The 18684-nt window shown below is 46.5% G+C and overlaps 1 protein-coding gene across 1 annotated transcript in view; it reads right to left on the bottom strand.

Moving 5' to 3' along the window:
- LOC140198214 (suppressor APC domain-containing protein 2-like) overlaps nucleotides 1-14807 on the bottom strand; it is a 42705-nt gene extending 27898 nt beyond the window's left edge. The window contains exons 1-2 of the mRNA XM_072259256.1: nucleotides 14362-14807; nucleotides 13881-14327 (exon numbers count right to left, since the gene is read on the bottom strand). Of these exons, the coding sequence (XP_072115357.1) occupies nucleotides 13881-14327; nucleotides 14362-14434 (520 nt within the window). The 5' untranslated portion in view covers nucleotides 14435-14807. The remainder of the gene's footprint in view (nucleotides 1-13880; nucleotides 14328-14361) is intronic.
- Nucleotides 14808-18684: the final 3877 nt, after the last annotated feature.

Below are 18684 nucleotides of genomic sequence, written 5' to 3'. Positions count from 1 at the left end.
TCATGGAGACATGTGACTTGGAAACAGGCCCTTCGGCCCATCGAGTCTGCACTGACCATCAGAATCAGTAGTAGTTTTATTACTGACATATGCAGTGAAATTTGTACATAAAATATATAAAAAGTTGCAATAATAATATACATTATTTTGGTGTGTATGAGCGTGTGTGTGTGTTTGTAGTGCGAAAAGGGAGCAACTCTGCACAAAACATCGACCACTCTTTTCCATAGATGCTGCCTGGCCTGCTGAGTTCCAGCATTTTGTGTGCATTGCAAAATAGTGAAGTAGCGTTCATGAAATCTGATGGCAGAGGGGAGGCTGCTGCTCCTAAAACATTGATAGTAATGAGATTCCTTAATGATGGATGCTGCCTTCCTGAGGCGTCACCCTTTGAAGACGTCCTCAATATTGGGAGGGGCTGCGCCCGTGCTGGAGCTATCTGAGTCCACAACCTTCTGCAGCTTCTTGCAATCCTGTGCGTTGGTGCCTCCCTACCAGACAGCCACGGAGCAGAATCAGTGACAAGTCAGAATGTTCTCTGTGGACGTTTGCTGGGATCTTTGGTGGCATACCAAACCTCCTCAAACTCCGGGCGGAATATGATGTGTCTTCTTCATTCATCAGTGTTGAGCCCAGGACAGATATTTTCTGAGATGCTGATGCCCAGGAACTCGAAGCTGCTCACCCTTTCCATTGCTGACCCCTTGGTGAGGACTGCTGTGCATTCCCCTGACTTCCAAAGTGCAGTAGTGACCCACTACCTCATCCTGGGGGTGGGGGGAATAGAGGACAGTGTGTGACCCATTGCCAATTCTGGTCCCAGGGAAGGGTGGGGGAGGGAGATAAAAGGTAAAGAGGGATCCATTGCCCAAATTAGTCCATGGGTTGGGACATAAAGGACGATGTGGGCCGCACTGCCCTGCCAGGATCTGGGGTGGTGGGGGTGGTCAATGTGGGACACACAGCCCCTATGTAGCTGGAACAGAACAGGCTTTCTGTCCAGGAAAGATATCAAAGAAAGTTTTGGAAGAAGAGGGAAAGGGGACAGTCGAAGGACAATATCACTGATCACCAAAGGCTTGGCTGGAAATGGTCTGCACATGTGGGTTACCTTTCCTGACCTCAGGCAGTCACATGGGAACTGCCTGCCTAACAGGAAAGGCACTTGCAAATTATGCAAAGCAAGATCCCACCAGCAGCGATGACCATTAATATGGCCATTTGAGTTCACATCTCACCGGGCACTGGGGTCGGGGAGGCCGGTATTTAATTACAATCGTGGACTATCACTCACAGCGGAGGTTACAGAAGACCACGATAACAGCCCACAATAAATCCCCGCTCGTCTCAGAGCCATAGCCAATTCACCCGGTCTCATTACTGATCCCGGTTACGATGGAACGCACTGCGAACAATGGCGTAGCAACACTCGGTTACCTTGGAAGACAGCACCATCGACACTCAGAGAGCACGGTGACCTCATGACCTCGTCATGAAAAGTGTGAGGCTCCTTTAAGGAGAAGAATCAGGTTTATTATCGCTGACAGAGGCCGTGATATTTTTTATAGTTTGTGGCAGCCGTGCTTTGCGATGTAAAAAAAAAGTTGCAGTAAGAAATATATAAAAGAAAGTAGTGTAATTGGTGCAAAAATAGTGCAAAATCGTGAGGTGGTTTTCATGGGTCAGAAGTCTGAGGGCAGAGGGGAAAGCTGAAAACAGTGTTGCTTAGTGAAGTACCCCTGAACAACCAGGCTCCTGAGCTGACCTGGATAACTTCCTTTATCTCAACAATGAGCTGATTTCACAACCTACGGTCTCACTTCCGAGGGCACTACAACTCGTGCTCTCAGTACTACGTACTGCTTAAATTAAAGGCATCCGTTAGTCTTGCGAGACCATGGATCTGCACCTGGAAAGTCTTCACTCTCCAGGGCGCAGGCCTGGGCAAGGTTGTATGGAAGACCAGCAGTTGCCCATGCTGCAAGTCTCCCCTCTCCACGACACCGATGTTGTCCAAGGGAAGGGCATTAGTACCCATGCAGCTTGGCACCAATGTCGTTGCAGAGCAATGTGTGGTTAAGTGCCTTGCTCAAGGACACAACACGCTGCCTCGGCTGGGTCTCGAACTCACGACTTTCACGGTAGCATAGTGGTTAGCGCAGAACGCTTTACAGCACCAGCAAGTCGGGTCCAATTCCGGCCGCTGCCTGCAAGGAGTTTGTACCTTCTCCCCGTGGCTGCGTGGGTTTCCTCCGGGTGGTCCAGTTGGTCATCGTAAATTGACCTGTGGTTAGGCTGGGATTAAATCGGGGGTTTCTGGGGGGTGTGGCTCAGAGGGCCAGAAGGGCCTAGTCCGAACTGCATCTCAATAAATAAAATTTATTATTAATTTGCTTTTCCTGTTTGTATTTGCATAATTTGTTGTCTTTTGCACATTGGCTGCTTGTCTGTCTCTGTCTGGGTGTAGTGTTCCATTGTACTTCTTTGTTCTATTGTGAGTGTCCGGCATCAATTGAATCTCCGGGTAGTATCTGGTGATATACATGTAGTTTGATATTAAATTTAGTTTGAACTTTGAACTGTGACTGTAGACTTCGGCTGAGTTAGTCTCAAGCTGGTAGTGTTCCCTTCAGAGCAGCACATAAAGAGTCGCCACAAAATACACACATCATTATTACTGGCTCCCAGCCCAGACGTTAAAATAACACCATTATACAGGGTCGCCTTCAGCGGAACAGAAACCAAGCAATCAATACAAGTCAAAATCCTGCAATCCTCTCCCTCTCCTCGTCAGCACTGAGGGAATGCTCTTACTGGGAGGACAGCGTTTGCTCGAGAAGGTCAGTGGGTCAGTCTCCTTCCCAAGTCACTGACTGTTGGAGAACGTGGTGACATCCCTGATCTGCAAATGCTGATGTACTGACCCGGGAATGAACAACGCCACTACATACAAAGACTCTGCTTGTGTAGGCCAGAGGGCACAAAGAATGTAAAGAGCTTTGCACTATACAGTTATATATATATTTACATATATTATGAAGAATGCTTGTATTTTGAAATTTATACAATGCCCCTCAGCTCATAGTGAGAACTGGAATGAGTTATTAATGGTCATTGCTGCTTCTGGGATCTTAATTTGCATAATTTGCACCAGTCTTTCCTATTTGGCAGGCAGCTCCCATAGGACTGCAGGAGGTTGGGAAAAGATATTCTAAGTGTAGATCCTTTCCAGCCAAGTCCTTAGCTGTCTGGGACCAGGTGGGGGCAGTGGGTTACACTCTATCCTTTCCCCCTCTGGGATAGGGTGGGTCAGTGGGTCACACACTGTCCTCTCCCCCTCTGGGACTGGGTGTGTCAGTGGGCCGCACTCTGTCCTTTCCCCCTCTGGGATAGGGTGGGTCAGTGGGCCACACTCTGTCCTCCCCCTCTGGGACTGGGTGGATCAGTGGGTAACACACTGTCCTCTCCCCCTCTCGGATAGGGTGGGTCAGTGGGTAACACACTGTCCTTTCCCCCTCTGGGACTGGGTGGGTCAGTAGGTCACACTCTGTCCTCTCCTCATCTTCTCTTTCTCCACCCTGGGACGCTATGTTGAAAGGCAGCCAAGAAGCGTGTGGTGGAAACGTTCTCAGGCTAGCTCTCAGCATCTTGCACAATAGAGGCTCTGTTGAGTTTCAATCCAGGTTTCTGTTGGCATGGATCCACTAGAGGAAACTGTCTTGGCTTTGATAAAACCCAAAAGTAAAGGAAGATTATAATCTTGGGAATATGAAACAATAATCACTTCCCATGCTTTCAGAGCATGCACTTTCAGCAGCTCTCAAGCACCAACTTTAGTAATGACGAGATTGCTAGATGCCACTCCTTCCCTGACACATAACACAGCAAAGAAAAACTAAATGGGTTATATCTTTTCTCAGTGGTAAATAATTTTTACTACTCTTCCAGAACATTAAAATAAACAGATTGACGCACATAAAATACTGAAGGAGCTCAGTAAGTCATGGAGCAAATACAGAGGGGAATAAACAATCGATATCTCGGGCCGTGACCCTTCATCGGGATTGGAGAGGAAGGGGGCAAGAAGCCAGAATAAGGTGGGGGCGGGGAGGGGGAAGGGCGGAAGTGAAAGGAGTAGAAACTGACAGGTGATAGGTGCTAGTTAATCTGACACTGATTTGACCCTCTAGCTTCATGATATCCCTCCAAGAGTTATCTAAGAAATTTCATAAGCAAAAGAGTGTCTGCAGATGCTAGCAGTCCACACACACACACACACACACACACACACACACACACACACACACATAAAATGCTGCAGGAATGCAGCCAATCAGGCAGCAAGTACAGAGAGGAATAAAAAGTTGATGTTTTGGGCTGAGACTCTTCACCAGAACTGGAAAAGAAAGGGGGAGAAGTTAGAACAAGGAGATGAGGGGAGTGGAAGGAGTACGAGCTGGCAGGTGATGGGGGGGTGGGTGGAATCAGGTGAAGGGGAAAGTGGATGGATGGGGAAGAAGTACAAGCTGGCTTTCCAGCATCTGCAGAATCTCTTGTGCAAAAGAAACACATTGGGTTACCATAGAGTCATACAATAATACAGTAGGAATCAGGCCCTTCAGCCCCACTCGTCCATTCTGACCATGGTGCCCACCCAAGCTAGTTCCAATTGCCTGTTTTAGGCTCATATTCCACTAAACCATTCCCATTCTTGTACTTAACCAAGCACCTTTTAACTGTTGTCATTGTACCTGCCTCAACCACTTCCTCTGACACGTCGTTCCATATGCACACCACCCTCTGTACGAAGAAGTTGTCGCTCAGGTCTTTTAAAATCCTTCCCCTCTCACATTTAGCCTATGCCCTCAAGATTTGGTTCCCCATCTCTGGGGAAAAAAATTGTGCATGTTCACCCTATCCATGCTCCTCATAATTTTAAAACACAGGAACATAGAACAGTACAGTACTTTCAGCCCATGGTGTTACGCTGACCCTTTATCTACTCTAAGATCACACCTGTCACTCCTGGTAGGGTGTTCCACACTCCCACCACTCTCTGAGTAAAGGACTTAGCTCTGATATCCACCCTGACATACCTTCCTCCAATCACCTTAAAAATTTACCTCCTTATATTAGCCATTTCCACTCTACTGGGACTCTTATCATCTTGTACATCTCTATCACATTCATCCTTCTCTACTCCAAAGAGAAAAGCATTAGCTCACTCAACCTGTCTTCACAAGAGATGTCCTCTGGTCTGGGCATCACACTGATGAATCTCCTCTGCACACTTTCTAAGGATTCCACATCCTTCCTATAGTGAGGTGACCGGAACTGAACACAATACTCCAAGAGTGATGTAACCAGAGTTTTATGGAACTGCAACATCACCTCAAGGCTAATTAGTCCCCCGAATAATGAAGGACAACACACTATCCCTCTTCTTAAACACCCTATCTACAATTTTAGACACCTCTACAAGATCACGCTACTGTCTGCTAACTTCTAAGGAAGCAAATCCTTTCCTTCCCAACTGCTCCCTATAACTCAGGGCCCTCAAGTCCTGGAAATATTTGTCTAAATCTGCTGTGGTCCGTTTCCAGCTTAATGACATCTTTCCTATAATGTGGTGACCAAAACCGTGCACAATATCATTATCACTTTGTCATTATCTCATTACTGTTTCAGACCATAAGAGCAGAATTAAGCCATTCGGCCCATCGAGTCTGCTCTACCATCCGATCTTGGCTGAATTATTATTCCTCTTAACTCCATCCTCCTGCCTTCTCCACATAACCTTTGATGTTTTACTAAGTAAGTAACTATCCACCTCCACTGTAAATACACCCAATGACTTGGCCTCCATAGCCACCAGTGGCAATGAATTCCACAGATTCACCACCCTCTGGCTAAAGAACTTCCTCCTCATCTCTGTTCCTAAGGGACATCCCTCTATTCTGAAGCAGTGCCCTCTGGTCTGAGACTCCCCTGATATCCTCTGCTTGTTGACTCTATTTAGGCTTTTCAGTATTCGGTAGGCTACAGTGAGATTTCCCCCCTCACTCTTCTAAACTCCAGCGAGTACAGGCCCAGAGCCATCAAACAGTTCTCGCACACAAATGCTGGAGGAGCTCAGCAGGTCAGGCAGCACTTATGGAGGAGAGTAAACAGTCGGCGTTTCAGGCCGAGACCCCATCATCAGCACCCTTTTTCCTCGTATGATAACTCTTTCATTCCTGGGATCACTCTTGTAAATTGCCTCTGAAATCTCTCCAATGCCAGCACATCCTTTCCCAGATTCATGCCGTGTCGTGTGATGCAGGCGATCGTGACCATTCTCGGCAAATTTTTCTACAGAAGTGGTTTGCCATCGCCTTCTTCTGGGCAGTGTCTTTACAAGATGGGTGACTGCCTGGCATCAGTGGTCGCATCACTGGGATTTGTGATATGCAGCAGCTGCTCATACGACTATCCACTACTTGCTCCCGTGGCTTCATGTGACCCTGACTGGTGGTGGGGGGGGGACAGGTTAGGCAGGGGCTACACCTTTCCCAAAGGTGACCCGCAGGCTAGCAGAGGAAACGAGTGCTTTGCATCTCCTTTGGTCGAGATGTATCTGCATTCCGCCACCCAAAACTGCTCACAATACTTTCTGGCTGCTTCACAACTCCCTCTATGTTCTCTGGCTCTGACTGTATTTTAAGAAGAGCTACCTTTGCCATATTGGATGCAGCACCAGGAATAAAGCAGCTTGTATAGACCAATGGGCCAAACGCTCACCCTCCCCCTGCCAACCCATTTCTGATGCCATGTGTTTTCTTTTAAATCAGTCGGCCGAATCTCGCCTGCTTCCCTGCATTAATGTTTCAATGTGACCTCTTAAATCACAAGATTACCGCTACAAATCCTGCTGCACCACCATCAGCACCCATTACAATCAGCTCTGACAGATCCCCAGTAATCCCCCCGCCACATATCAATATTCCAGGTCATGGAGAATCTCCAGCTATACCCAATTTACAATGGCTGGATTAGAATCCTGTGCCTTCAATCCAGCAATTAACTTATGTTATTCCTGTATGAGATACGTCGGATTAGTGATGACGCCAGGCTTAACTCGACAAATCCTTCTGGAGTCTCTCATCACTTGTAAGTTGGATTTCCACTGCTCTGTTAACACTCAGCCATGGAGAGGGTGAGCACATTGAACAACGATTTTTGTTGTCAGTCTTTGTTATTTATAGTTTTACATCAATTCTGTTGTTCCTTAAAAATTATTTTTCCTGTAAATGCCTGCAAGATAATGAACCTCAAGGTGACATATACATACTTTGATAAATTTATTTTCAACTTCGAAGTGTGAGCAGCTTCAAGTTCCTGGTGTCAGCATCTCGGGGGATCTATCCTGGACTCAACATATTATGAAGCTACACTTAATTAGGAGCTTGAGGAGATTTGATATGCCACCAAAGACTCTAGCAAGTTCCTACAGATGTACCGTGGAGATGGTACGGAGGGGCCAATACACGGGATCGGAAAAAGCTGCAGAGAGTTGTAACCACAGCCAGTTCCATTATGCGCACAAGCCTCCCGAGCTTCGAGGACATCTTCAAAAAGCAATACCTCAAAAAGGTGGCATCCATCATTAAAGACCTTCACCACACATCTCATTGCTACCCTCAAGGAGGAGGAACAGCAGCCTAAGGACACACGCTCAACAATTTAGGAACAGCTTGCTCCTCTCTGCCATTATATTTCTGAACGGTCCATGAACACTACCTCATAAATATGGTCTCTTTTTGCACTTTAGAAGCAGATAGGATGGGCTGAATGGCCTAATTCTACTCCTATCCCTTATGGTCTTATGGAAACTTGACGCAATTTTTATGCATTGCACTATCCTCTCTACAAACCAGAAAATTTCATGACAAAAATCAGTGATAATAAACCTGATTCTGCTTCTCCCGAAGCATTTCATGCTCCTCGGCTCTCTCTTATGTGGGCAGACAGATTCACCTTCAGAGCCACAATGAGCGGATCACCTTGCATTTTCCCCCCTGTGATGTCACTTGAAGGACAATTCAGGGCACTGGGGAGAACTCCCCCCATCCCCACCCACCCCAGCCCAGCCCGATCTTGGCAAGGTAAACACAGAAGCACAGGGATGGTGCTGAGGAGATTTATCAGGATGCTGCCTGGGTCAGACAGCATGTCTTATGAGGCTAGGCTGAGCAATCTTTTGGAGAGAAGAAGGGTGACAGGTGACTTGATAAAAGAGTCCAAAAAAATAAGATGCACAGATAGATTGACAACACATAAACAGAAGAGAATCTCCAGATACCGGAAATCAAAAGCAACACACACCAAATGCTGGAGGAACTCAGCAGATCAGGCAGTATCACAGAAATGAATGAACGGTTGACATTTGTGGCCAAGACTTTTCATCAGAACTCTAGAGTGGATGACCATTTCCAAGGTGGAAATGATTAATACGAGGGAGCATACTTTTAAGGTGATTGGAGGGAATTACAGGTGGGATGTCAGAAAAACATTTTTTTAAAAATATATGCTGTGGTGAATACATGGAATGCCCTTACCACGTGGTGTTAGAGGTAGGTACATTAGAGACATCTGCTCGATGCCACTTTCAGCTTGAAGCTGCCTGCCCGAAGCTCCTACCACTTGAAAAGATACACAATAAAAGAAAATTGGAGGGCTATGTGGGAGGGAATGGTTAGATTGACCTCAAAGTAGGTTAGAAGGTCAGCACAAGATTGTGGGCTGAAGGGTCTGTACTGTGCTATAATGTTTCTATGTTACTGGTTTAAGTTCTTTTTCTGCATCCTAACCAACTCAGTTAAAATAAGATATCTGGTAATTAATAGTGTCACTGCACCTCGGGGCAATTTACTGTCCAAACCCACAACGGAGAACGCACTGCAAAATGTGAAATGGCTTTAAAGAGCTTTGGGTGTATTGAATCATTTGTATTGGGCAAACACGCTAGTGTTTCTTTTTACAATGTACCAGTTGGAGACAAGTTAACCGAAGGGGGCCAGATCAGATAGGGCTGGGCAAGGCCTTCCCTTTCCTGCCCAGTTCGAGATGATTAGCTTTGTGCAAGTCCCTGTAGTTTGCATCAACAAAGATAATGATTCACTTTATTTGTCAAATCTACTTTGACTTATACAGTGAAATGTGTCATTTGTGTCCAATCAAAACAGCGAGTATTGCACTGGGATTCTATTTTGAATTCTATTTAGCACTAATTCTAATACTTTGGAATGTGGGCGACAACTGGAGCAGTCAGAGGAAATGGTGCAGTCAATGGGAGAACATACAAACTCCTTATGGACAACGGTAGGCATCGAATGCTGATCACTGGAGCTGCAAGACAGCTGCAGTAACCGCTACTCTACCGTGCTGTCAGTAACATCTAATAATGGTGTCCCTACAGCTGAAAATTCCTCATCGGCAACATTTCTGCAACTCCCCCCCTCCCGTGCCAGCCATAGGGGAGAAAAAAAACTGGGTTCGGACCCAGTTTGCATTGGCCATTGTCCAGCCAGGTTTCAGTATTATTCTGAGCAAACGTTAAAAGCTGATCGCCACATCATAAACACCAGAGGTTCCGCAGATGCTGGAAATCATCTCTCTCTTGTCCCCTCCTCCTTCCCTTTCTCCCAAGGTCCTCTCTCATTTCCTATCAGATTCCTTCCTCGTTAGCCTTTTATCTCTCCCACCTTCTCATTTCATCCCCTCTCCCTCCCCCTCCTGCTTTCCCGTTTCCAACGGATACAGCACGGTAATAGGCCCTTTCAGCCTAATGAGCTCACACAGCCCGATTTCACCCATGTGACCAATTAATCTACTAACCCGTATGTCTTTGGAGGAAACTAGAGCACCTGGAGGAAACCCACACTATCACAGGGGAAAACTCTTTACCGACAGCAGTGGGAACCGAATCCAGTTCACTGCCACTGTATTCGCCTTATGCCAATCACCTGGTCCTCTATCACTTGACAGCTTTTAATTCTCTTCCTCCCCCACCTCCTTATGCTGTCTTCTGCCCTTTTCCTTTCCAGTCCTGATGACGAGCCGCAGCCTGAGATGTCGCCTGTTTACTCTCCTCCATGGATGCTGCCCGAATTGCTGAGTTCCTCCAGAATTGTGTGTGTGTGTGTGTGTGTTGACCAAAGCAATTTGCTGTTCTCCATGATTCCATAAATGAAGGGGTTAACATACAAGGAGCGTTTGGCAGCTTTGGGCCTGTACTCACTGGAATTTAGAAGAATGCAGCGGGATCTCATTGAAACTTATCAAATGTGGGAAGGATTAGATAGGGTGATGTTCCCTGTGGTGGGGGTATCGAGACCTAGAAGGAACAGCCTCAAAAATCTGAAGGGCAACCCTTTAGAACAAAGGTAAGGAGGAATTTTTTTAAGCCAGAGAATAGAAAATCTGTGGAATGTTCTGCCACAGACTGTGGTGGAGGCAAAGTCAGTGCATATATTTAAGGCAGAATTTGATCATTTCTTGATCAGTCAGGGCATGAAAGGATATGACGAGAAGGCAGGTGTATGGGGTTGAGTGGGATCCGGGATCAGCCATGATGGAGTGGCAGAGTAGACTTCATGGGCTGAATGGCATAATTCTGCTCCCCAGGTCCTATGGTCCTATATTTTAAGTTGCTGGATACCATGATTCCACATTAGTTTACACTAAGGTTACTTTGACTGAAACAGATGCAACTCCAGTACCTATAGGAAGAGGTACAGTTGACGTTTCAGGTTGAGACCCTTCGTCAGGACTAACAGAAAAAAAGAGATAGTAAGAGATTTGAAAGTGGGAGGGAGCGGGGGAAGCATTGACTGTACTTCTTCCTATAGATGCTGTCTGGCCTGCTGTGTTCCACCAATATTTTGTGTGTGTTGCTTGAATTTCCAGCATCTGCAGATTTTCTCATGTTTGCAACTCCAGTACCTGTGTGTTTTTTTTTCTTTATTTTCATTCCAATTGAAATGGATTCTGAAAATATCCAGCCCAATTTCAACAACAGTTACATAGAATTAAAACTAGTGAATGAAGGGTCCTGATAAAGTGTCTCAGCCCAAAATGTCGACTGTTTATTGTCCTCCATAAGCTACTGCCAGGTCAGGTGAGTCCCTGCTGTGTTCTTTATGTGTAAAACTAGGGAACGTGGGTTCAAGCTGAGAGGAGAAATATTTGAAATCTTTAAGGGTGGATGTAGAATGGCCCATCACCAGGGACCCCCACCACCCAGGCCACGCTCTCTTTTCACTGCTGCCATCAGGAAGAAGGTACAGGAACCTCAGGACCTACACCACCAGGTTCAGGAACAGTTACTACCCCTCGACCAGCAGGTTCTTGAACCAGAGGGACAACTTCACTTGCCCTATCACTGGACTGTTCCCGCAAACTGTGGACTCACTTTCAATGACTCATCTAATTTCTCGATATTTATTGCTTGTCTATTTAATATTTCTTTTCTTTTTTGTATTTGCAGTTTGTTGTCTTTTGTACTCTGATTGAACGCCCAAGTTGGTGTGGCCTTTCATTGATTCTAATATGGCTATTATTTTATAGATTTATTGAGTATGCCCACAAGGCAATGAATCTCAGGGCTGTATATGGTGACATATATGCACTTTGATAATAAATTCACTTTGAGCTGCCAGAGAGGTGGTTAAGCAAGAAATGCAAGAACACTGAAAAGTCTCTTGGATAAGTACATGGAAAGGTTTAGAGAGATCAGATTTCTAAACTCTCCATGAACCCATGAACAGTACTTCACTGTTTTTTTCTCTTTTTGCACTATTTATAATATATATTCTTATTGTAATTTACTATAATTTATGTAATGGACTGTATCGCTGCCGTGAAACAAAAAACTTCACGACACATGTCAATGTTATAAACCTCATTGCGATTCGGATGTGGGTCAAACACAGGCAACTGGGACTAACTTTACAATACATTTATAACTTTACGTGAACATTTATGTTAATTTAATTGATGTTTGTCATGTCTGCAATGTCTTTTTTTTTGGCCGCGTCTTTGGACTGAACTGCGGCCGCAAAACAACACGTTTCACATCGTATAAATCAGTGGTAATAAATCCGATTCAGATTCTAATGTGCTGTACTGCTGCAAAAAAAAGGCTAGTTTTCACCCAGTGCATACATGCCTATGACAGCCGTAAACATGAAACCTGATACTGTCTGACCCGCTGAGTTGCCCCAGCACCGTGTGTGTTGCTCCAGATTCCAACATCTGTCGTCGCGAGTGCTCTCCATGTTTACTGCTCCTGGCTCCCTGTTGTAAAAGCTTCACGTATCCAGCGCCGCTGGTAAACAACACGAACACGTGCTCTGACTTGCTCTGGCGAACTGCATCTCATATACAGACCCCCCTCCCCACCACCACCATCCCAATCCCCTAGCTCCCACCCCTCTCTTTATCCCTCTCGCTCCGCAGAATACAACACAGCTGCTGTTTGTAAGAACTGGACTGTTTCCAAAATGTTCTCGGCAGCCGCTGTGTGCGTGTACACACTCGAACAAAGCACGTCAACTTTTTTTTCCCCTGGGTCGCTGATTGAGAACGGTTGACATTTAGCGTCTCGGCGACGGGGGGTGGGTTGTGGTGTCTCCGTAGCTTAAATCAGTCAGTGGCAATCAGGAAAGAGGCTTCCGACCGAGAGATAGAGACAGGAGGGGGTAAAGAAAAGGGATAGACACAAAGAGTGAACGGAGAGATAAACAGAGCAATAGACTAAGTTTCGACAAGAAATAATGGGCACAAGGATGAACTGGTGGATGTTATGAAAATGATGACGCGCCTATTTCTGTAAAGTTACTTCAGTTATTTTGACAACAGCAAATGACCTGTTATGTGTAAAATGAAAATACTGTATAAATAAAAATGACCTAATAAAATCCCTAAGGAACAGGCCATGGCTGACGCTAGAATATAATTGATAATCGCATTCATTCTGTCCTACGATCCTAGTTCTGTCGCCTACATAAAATAAAATTAAATAAAATATTATTTATATAAAATATATTATTAATAAATTGGCAGCCACATAATGTGCTAAACTCTTGCCGCTGCGAATTTTTATTCAGTTACATCTTAGAGTGAGATATACAGTGTTATTGTCAGCGTCAAACTTCACGGGGAAAAGGCAGAAAAATGGGGTTGAGAGGGAAAATAAATCAGCCGTGATAGAATGGATGGGCCGACTGGCCCGATTCTGCTACTGTGTTTTATGATTTTATGGTTAATAATCTGGCACTTACGCACCTTGTCCCTCCTGCCTAAACATTGGTTATAATTTTGTCGTGTAATTCTATCCACGGTCTGTTTCGTCCTGCGGCGAACCTCAAGCTGTTTAATAAAATTACAGGACAAACATTCATTGACTCATTGCGGGTTATTGCCGCTCCAGTTTGGTTGGATTGCAATTTAACAAAAACGATATTAATCTTATTTTAATTAAATCTATTAACACTATTAATAACCAGAGAGTCACGGTCCGGTTGAAGTTCTTGCTCTCTATTACAATAACTCTTATTAAAGACGGGTATTAATAAAAGGCTAACGCTCTCTCTGTTGGCTGATTAATTTCTGACGTGCCCATTTAATCGCTGTTTGCCCCACGCCTGCTGGCTCGCGGCTGGTTATTAAGAAAATGTATTAATAATCACACACACACACGGCCCACCGTCTCGGGGCTGTTGATAAATTACCAAGCTGACGCTTACCCACGCTGTGCACAGCTGCGGTTTCGGGGCTGTTCTTTTATTTTGAAAAAGTGAAAGTATTGAACAGGTTCGAAAAACCTGGCACTCACTCACCCAGTGCGCGGTTCCCGCTGTCTGTTGTCGGGGCATTACTCCCCTGTGTCCCGGGTTCTCGGTGCGCGAAGCCGGTCGGAGGGGAGGATTTTGCTTGGTGTTGCTGCTCTCCAGAATGTGATGTCCCCTCCGGCTCGGTCTCCTGCTCCAGCGCCGTCCTGATTCCGGCCAGCAAGCGGGGAAAAGTGAGGCGACCCCCGGGATCGGCTACCCGGCGCAGGCAGGGAATGAGCCCGGGCGGGAGAGCTGGCTCCCGGCTACTCTCGTCCGGCCAGCCCCTCTCGATGTCGCGCAGTTCGACCGTACCCCCGCTCTGTTGCTCCAAGATGTCGAATAGAGTCCGCAGACTGAAGAGGAAAGTCCGGGGCGGAGACCGGGGCTGCTGCCGCCTCTTGTCCCGGGGAAGGTGCTCCACCAGTCGGCTCAGCTCCGGAGATGCCATCCGCCCTGGTTCACGGTACACAAGGGTCCCGGACTCGGCCAGCGCATAATCCCGAGATGGACCCCGGTGAGAGACGGTCGAACTGTGTGTTCTGCCGAGCTTCGGGGCTCATTAAAGCAGAAACTCACCAACGCGAACCGCAGCCCGATTCACTCCGCCCCGCCCACGGCCGCGCTGAAGGAGCGCCGCACTGTCGCCGCTGCAAGAAGTCAAATTCATTCAAAACGGTTCAACCCTCGACCTCCACTGTGAGTTGGAGGGAGAAACTTAATACGTTATCCGGCTATTCTAAAACCCCAATGATTCGGCGTCCGACTAACATGAAGCTTGGAACTGAATTGGTTTATCATTGTAACGTGTACCGAGGTACAGTAAAAAGCTCGTCTTGCATTATTACACACTGCACTGAGGTAGAACAAGATAAAACAATAACATAATGCAGAATTAAGTTTAACAGCTACAGGGAAAGTACTGGTTCACCACGCTGTGGCCAAAGAAATTCTCCCTCTCTTCTACGCAGCAGGCCAGGCAGCATCTCTAGGAAGAGGTACAGTCGACGTTTTGGGCCGAAGGACTCGTCCTAGAGATGCTGCCTGGCCGGCTGCGTTCACCAGCAACTTCTATGAGTGTTGCTTGAAATTCCAGCATCTGCAGATTTCCTCGTACTTGCATTTCCTCTCTTCTAAATGAATGCTCTTCTATTCTGATACAATGTCCTCTGGTCCTTGACCCCCCAGTTGTAGGAAACGTAACTCTCCTCGAGATAGGCCTTTCAATATTTGATAGGTTTCACTGAGACTACCCTCCCCCCCAATTCTTCTGAACTCCAGCAGAACAGGTCCGGAGACTTCAAACGTTCCCTATAGGTTAACCCTTTCAGTCCCAGAATCATTCTTGTGAACCTTCGCTGGACTCTCTCCAGTGCCAGCACATCCTTTCATAGATATGGAGCCCAAAACTGCTCACAGTACAAACGTGACCTGACCAGTGCCCAATAAATCCTCGACATTACATCCTTGCTTTTATATTCTTTCACAGTAAATCTACTATAATTGCTTACATGTTCTAGTCCTCTCAAAATGAATGCCAGCATTACATTTGCCTTCCTCACAACTGACTCAGCCTGCAAGTTAACCTTCAGGAAATCCTGTACTATGACTCCCAAGTCCCCTTGCACCTCAGATTTCTGAATCCGCTCTGTATGTAGAAAATAGTCTACACCTTTATTCCTTCTACCAAAGTGCATGACTGTACACTTCCCTAGATTGCCCATTCCCCTAATCTGTCCACGTCATTCTGCAGGCTCCCAGCTTCCTCAACACTGCCTGCCCCCTCACCTGTCTTTAACCAAAACTTTACACAATAAACAAGTTGGAGGTATCTAAAAGGAATAATATCCAATAACCCCAGAAATTGGCCAAATTGATCCAATCACGATTATGTGGGTTATCAGAATGTTAATGTATTCATCTGTCAGTCAATACTTCTCTTGGGAGCAGTGGATTGGTGACATGAGAAGAGCTGCCAGCACCAGAGATGAGGGTCTGAATCTGCCTCCCAGTGCTGTCTGGGTGCAGAGACGAGGGTCTGAATCTGCCTCCCAGTGCTGTCTGGGTGCAGAGACGAGGATCTGAACCTGCCCCCCCAGTGCTGTCTGGGTGGAGAGACAAAGGCCCGAACCTGCCCTCCAGTGCTGTCTGGGTGCAGAGATGAGGGTCCGAATCTGCCCCCAGTGCTGTCTGGGTGCAGAGATGAGAGTCTGAATCTGCCCTTCAGTGCTGTCTGGGTGCAGAGACAAAGTTCTGAAACTGCCCCCCAGTGCTGTCTAGGTGGGCTTCAGACCCTTTTCCTCTGACTGCACCTGCTTCCTCTGGAAACTTCAACGTCATGCATTTGTTCAAAAACTGTCTCTTTATGGCAGCGTGCTTGTGCAGACATAAAGTTAACAAGATTACACAAGAGCATAAGAAATAGGATCAGGAGTCGGCCATCCAGCCTGTCGAGCCTGCTCCACCATTCCATAAGATCATGGCTGATCTGGCCATGGACTCATCTCCACCCACCTGCCTTTTCCCCATAACCCTTAATTCCCCTACTATGCAAAAATCTTTCCAATCTTGTCTTAAATGTGTTTACTGAGGTAGCCTCTACTGCTTCATTGGACAGAGAATTCCACAGATACACCACTTTCTGGGAAAAACAGTTTCTCCTCATCTCCGTCATAAATCTACTCCCCTAAATCTTGAATCCATGTCCCCTAGTTCTAGTCTCACCTACCAGAGGAACTGATAGAGGCAGCACAGTAGCAAAGTGCTTAATACAATGCCTCAGTGCCAGCAATCTGCAACTGGGTTTGAATTCCTATTACTGTTTGCATGTTCTTCCCACGATAGCTTGGGTTTTCTCAGAGTTATTCAGTTTGATACACATTCTAAAGACACAAGGGTTAGCAAGTTGTGGACATGCTATTTTGAAACATAGAAACACTTGTGGGCTGCCATCAGTGTAATGCTCAGACTACACTGGCTTTTGATGTAAATAGCACATTTCACTGTTTGGTTCTATGTTTCGATGTACATGGGACGATCAAAGATAATCTTTGACCTTTAGATTCAGAGGAGTGGAACTTGAGATATGGCATCAATAGCAGAAAACATTTCCCCATTATGGAGGTATCAAAACTAGGGGGCATGGATTTAGGGTGAGGGGTAAGAGGTCTTGGAATTAAGTTCAAGAGTCGACAGGTAATGTTAGACCACACTTGGAATATTGTAAACAACAGGAATTCTGCAGATGCTGGAAATTCAAGCAACACACATCAAAGTTGCTGATGAATGCAGCAGGCCAGGCAGCATCTCTAGGAAGAGGTACAGTCGACATTTCAGGCCGAGACCCTTCATCAGGACTAACTGAAGGAAGAGTTAGTAAGAGGTGACCCTCTCTGCCATGAGGAGGTACTTGGTGTCCCTATCCCAGACCCTTCCACACCTTCGGGACACTTTCTTCGCCATCTGTAATGGTCCTACCCGTTATTTCATCCTCCGTCAGATTCACACCTGCAATCACCGTTTTTTTGACTTTGTCATGTTAGGCAAGGATCGCAAGATCCTACATCTACGGACTCCAGAGCCTGCCGGCCCTGAAACTAGTAGGCATGAACTTCAGATTGCCTCTGCCATCGATCTCGCCGGCTCCAACACCTCAGGGCATATTCAGAACCCGGACTCCAGCAACGACCACGGACACCTTCACAGCAATTGCGCAACCACCAACTGCAATTCCAGCCTTGAACTCCAGGCCGGGTCTTTATGTGCTGCTATTGTGACTCCCGTCTCCCCTTCCCCCACCACCACTCTGCAACCCCGTCTCCCTCAGATCCCACTGTCAGCTCCTGGGCCCTCAGAGGCTCCATCTTCCTCTCACCCCAACCCTCCCCTCTCCATTGACACCCGCAGCCTCCCCCCTCCCCCCTCTGATCCCAGCTCTCATCCGTGCCGGGTCTTTACCATCCCCTCCGACATTCAACTGTCAGAGGCAGAACGCTCTGTCCTCAGTAAGGGCCTCACCTCTGTCCCCCTTCGCCCACACCTCAGCGAGTTCCGCGTTTGCCATGATGCGGAACTCTTCTTCTGCCATCTCCATCTCCGAGCCTACTTCTTCAGCAAGGACTCTTCCACCCCCACCGATGACCCCTTCTCCCATCTTCAACCCTCCCCTTCTTCATGGACACCCTGCTCTGGTCTTCTGCCTGCTCTGGATCTCTTTATTGCAAACCTCTTACTAACTCTTCCTTCAGTTAGTCCTGACGAAGGGTCTCGGCCTGAAACGTCGACTGTACCTCTTCCTAGAGATGCTGCCTGGCCTGCTGCGTTCACCAGCAACTTTGATGTGTGTTGCTTGGAATATTGTGTTCAGTCCTAGCTGCCTCATTATAGGAAGAATGTGGAAACTTCACTTAATACAAACGTGAGATGCTGCATTTTGGAAGGACAAATCAAAGTAGGACATACACAGTAAATGGTAGGGCACTGAGGAGTGCGGAGGAACAAAGGGATCTGGGAGTTCAGACATATAATTCCCTGAAAGTGGCGTCACAGGTAGACAGGGTTGTAAAGAAGGCTCTTGGCATCCTGGCATTCATAAATCAAAAAGTTGAGTATAGGAGTTGGGGGTGGTGTTGGTGTTGGTTGTTTCAAGGGCGAATAAACAGAGGTTGGAGATAAATTTCTTTCCACCATGTGCGTCAAATCAAATCAGAATTAAGTCACACAGGAAATGATACAAAGACCAGCTTATAGTACAATGCAAGAATCTTAGGCACCCTAGCTATATGTGCCCAAGACTTTTGCACAGCACTGTATG

This window comes from Mobula birostris, chromosome 5 (genome assembly GCF_030028105.1).
Source record: "Mobula birostris isolate sMobBir1 chromosome 5, sMobBir1.hap1, whole genome shotgun sequence".
Classification (NCBI taxonomy): domain Eukaryota; kingdom Metazoa; phylum Chordata; class Chondrichthyes; order Myliobatiformes; family Myliobatidae; genus Mobula; species Mobula birostris.
This window is presented reverse-complemented; position numbering and strand designations above follow the sequence as displayed.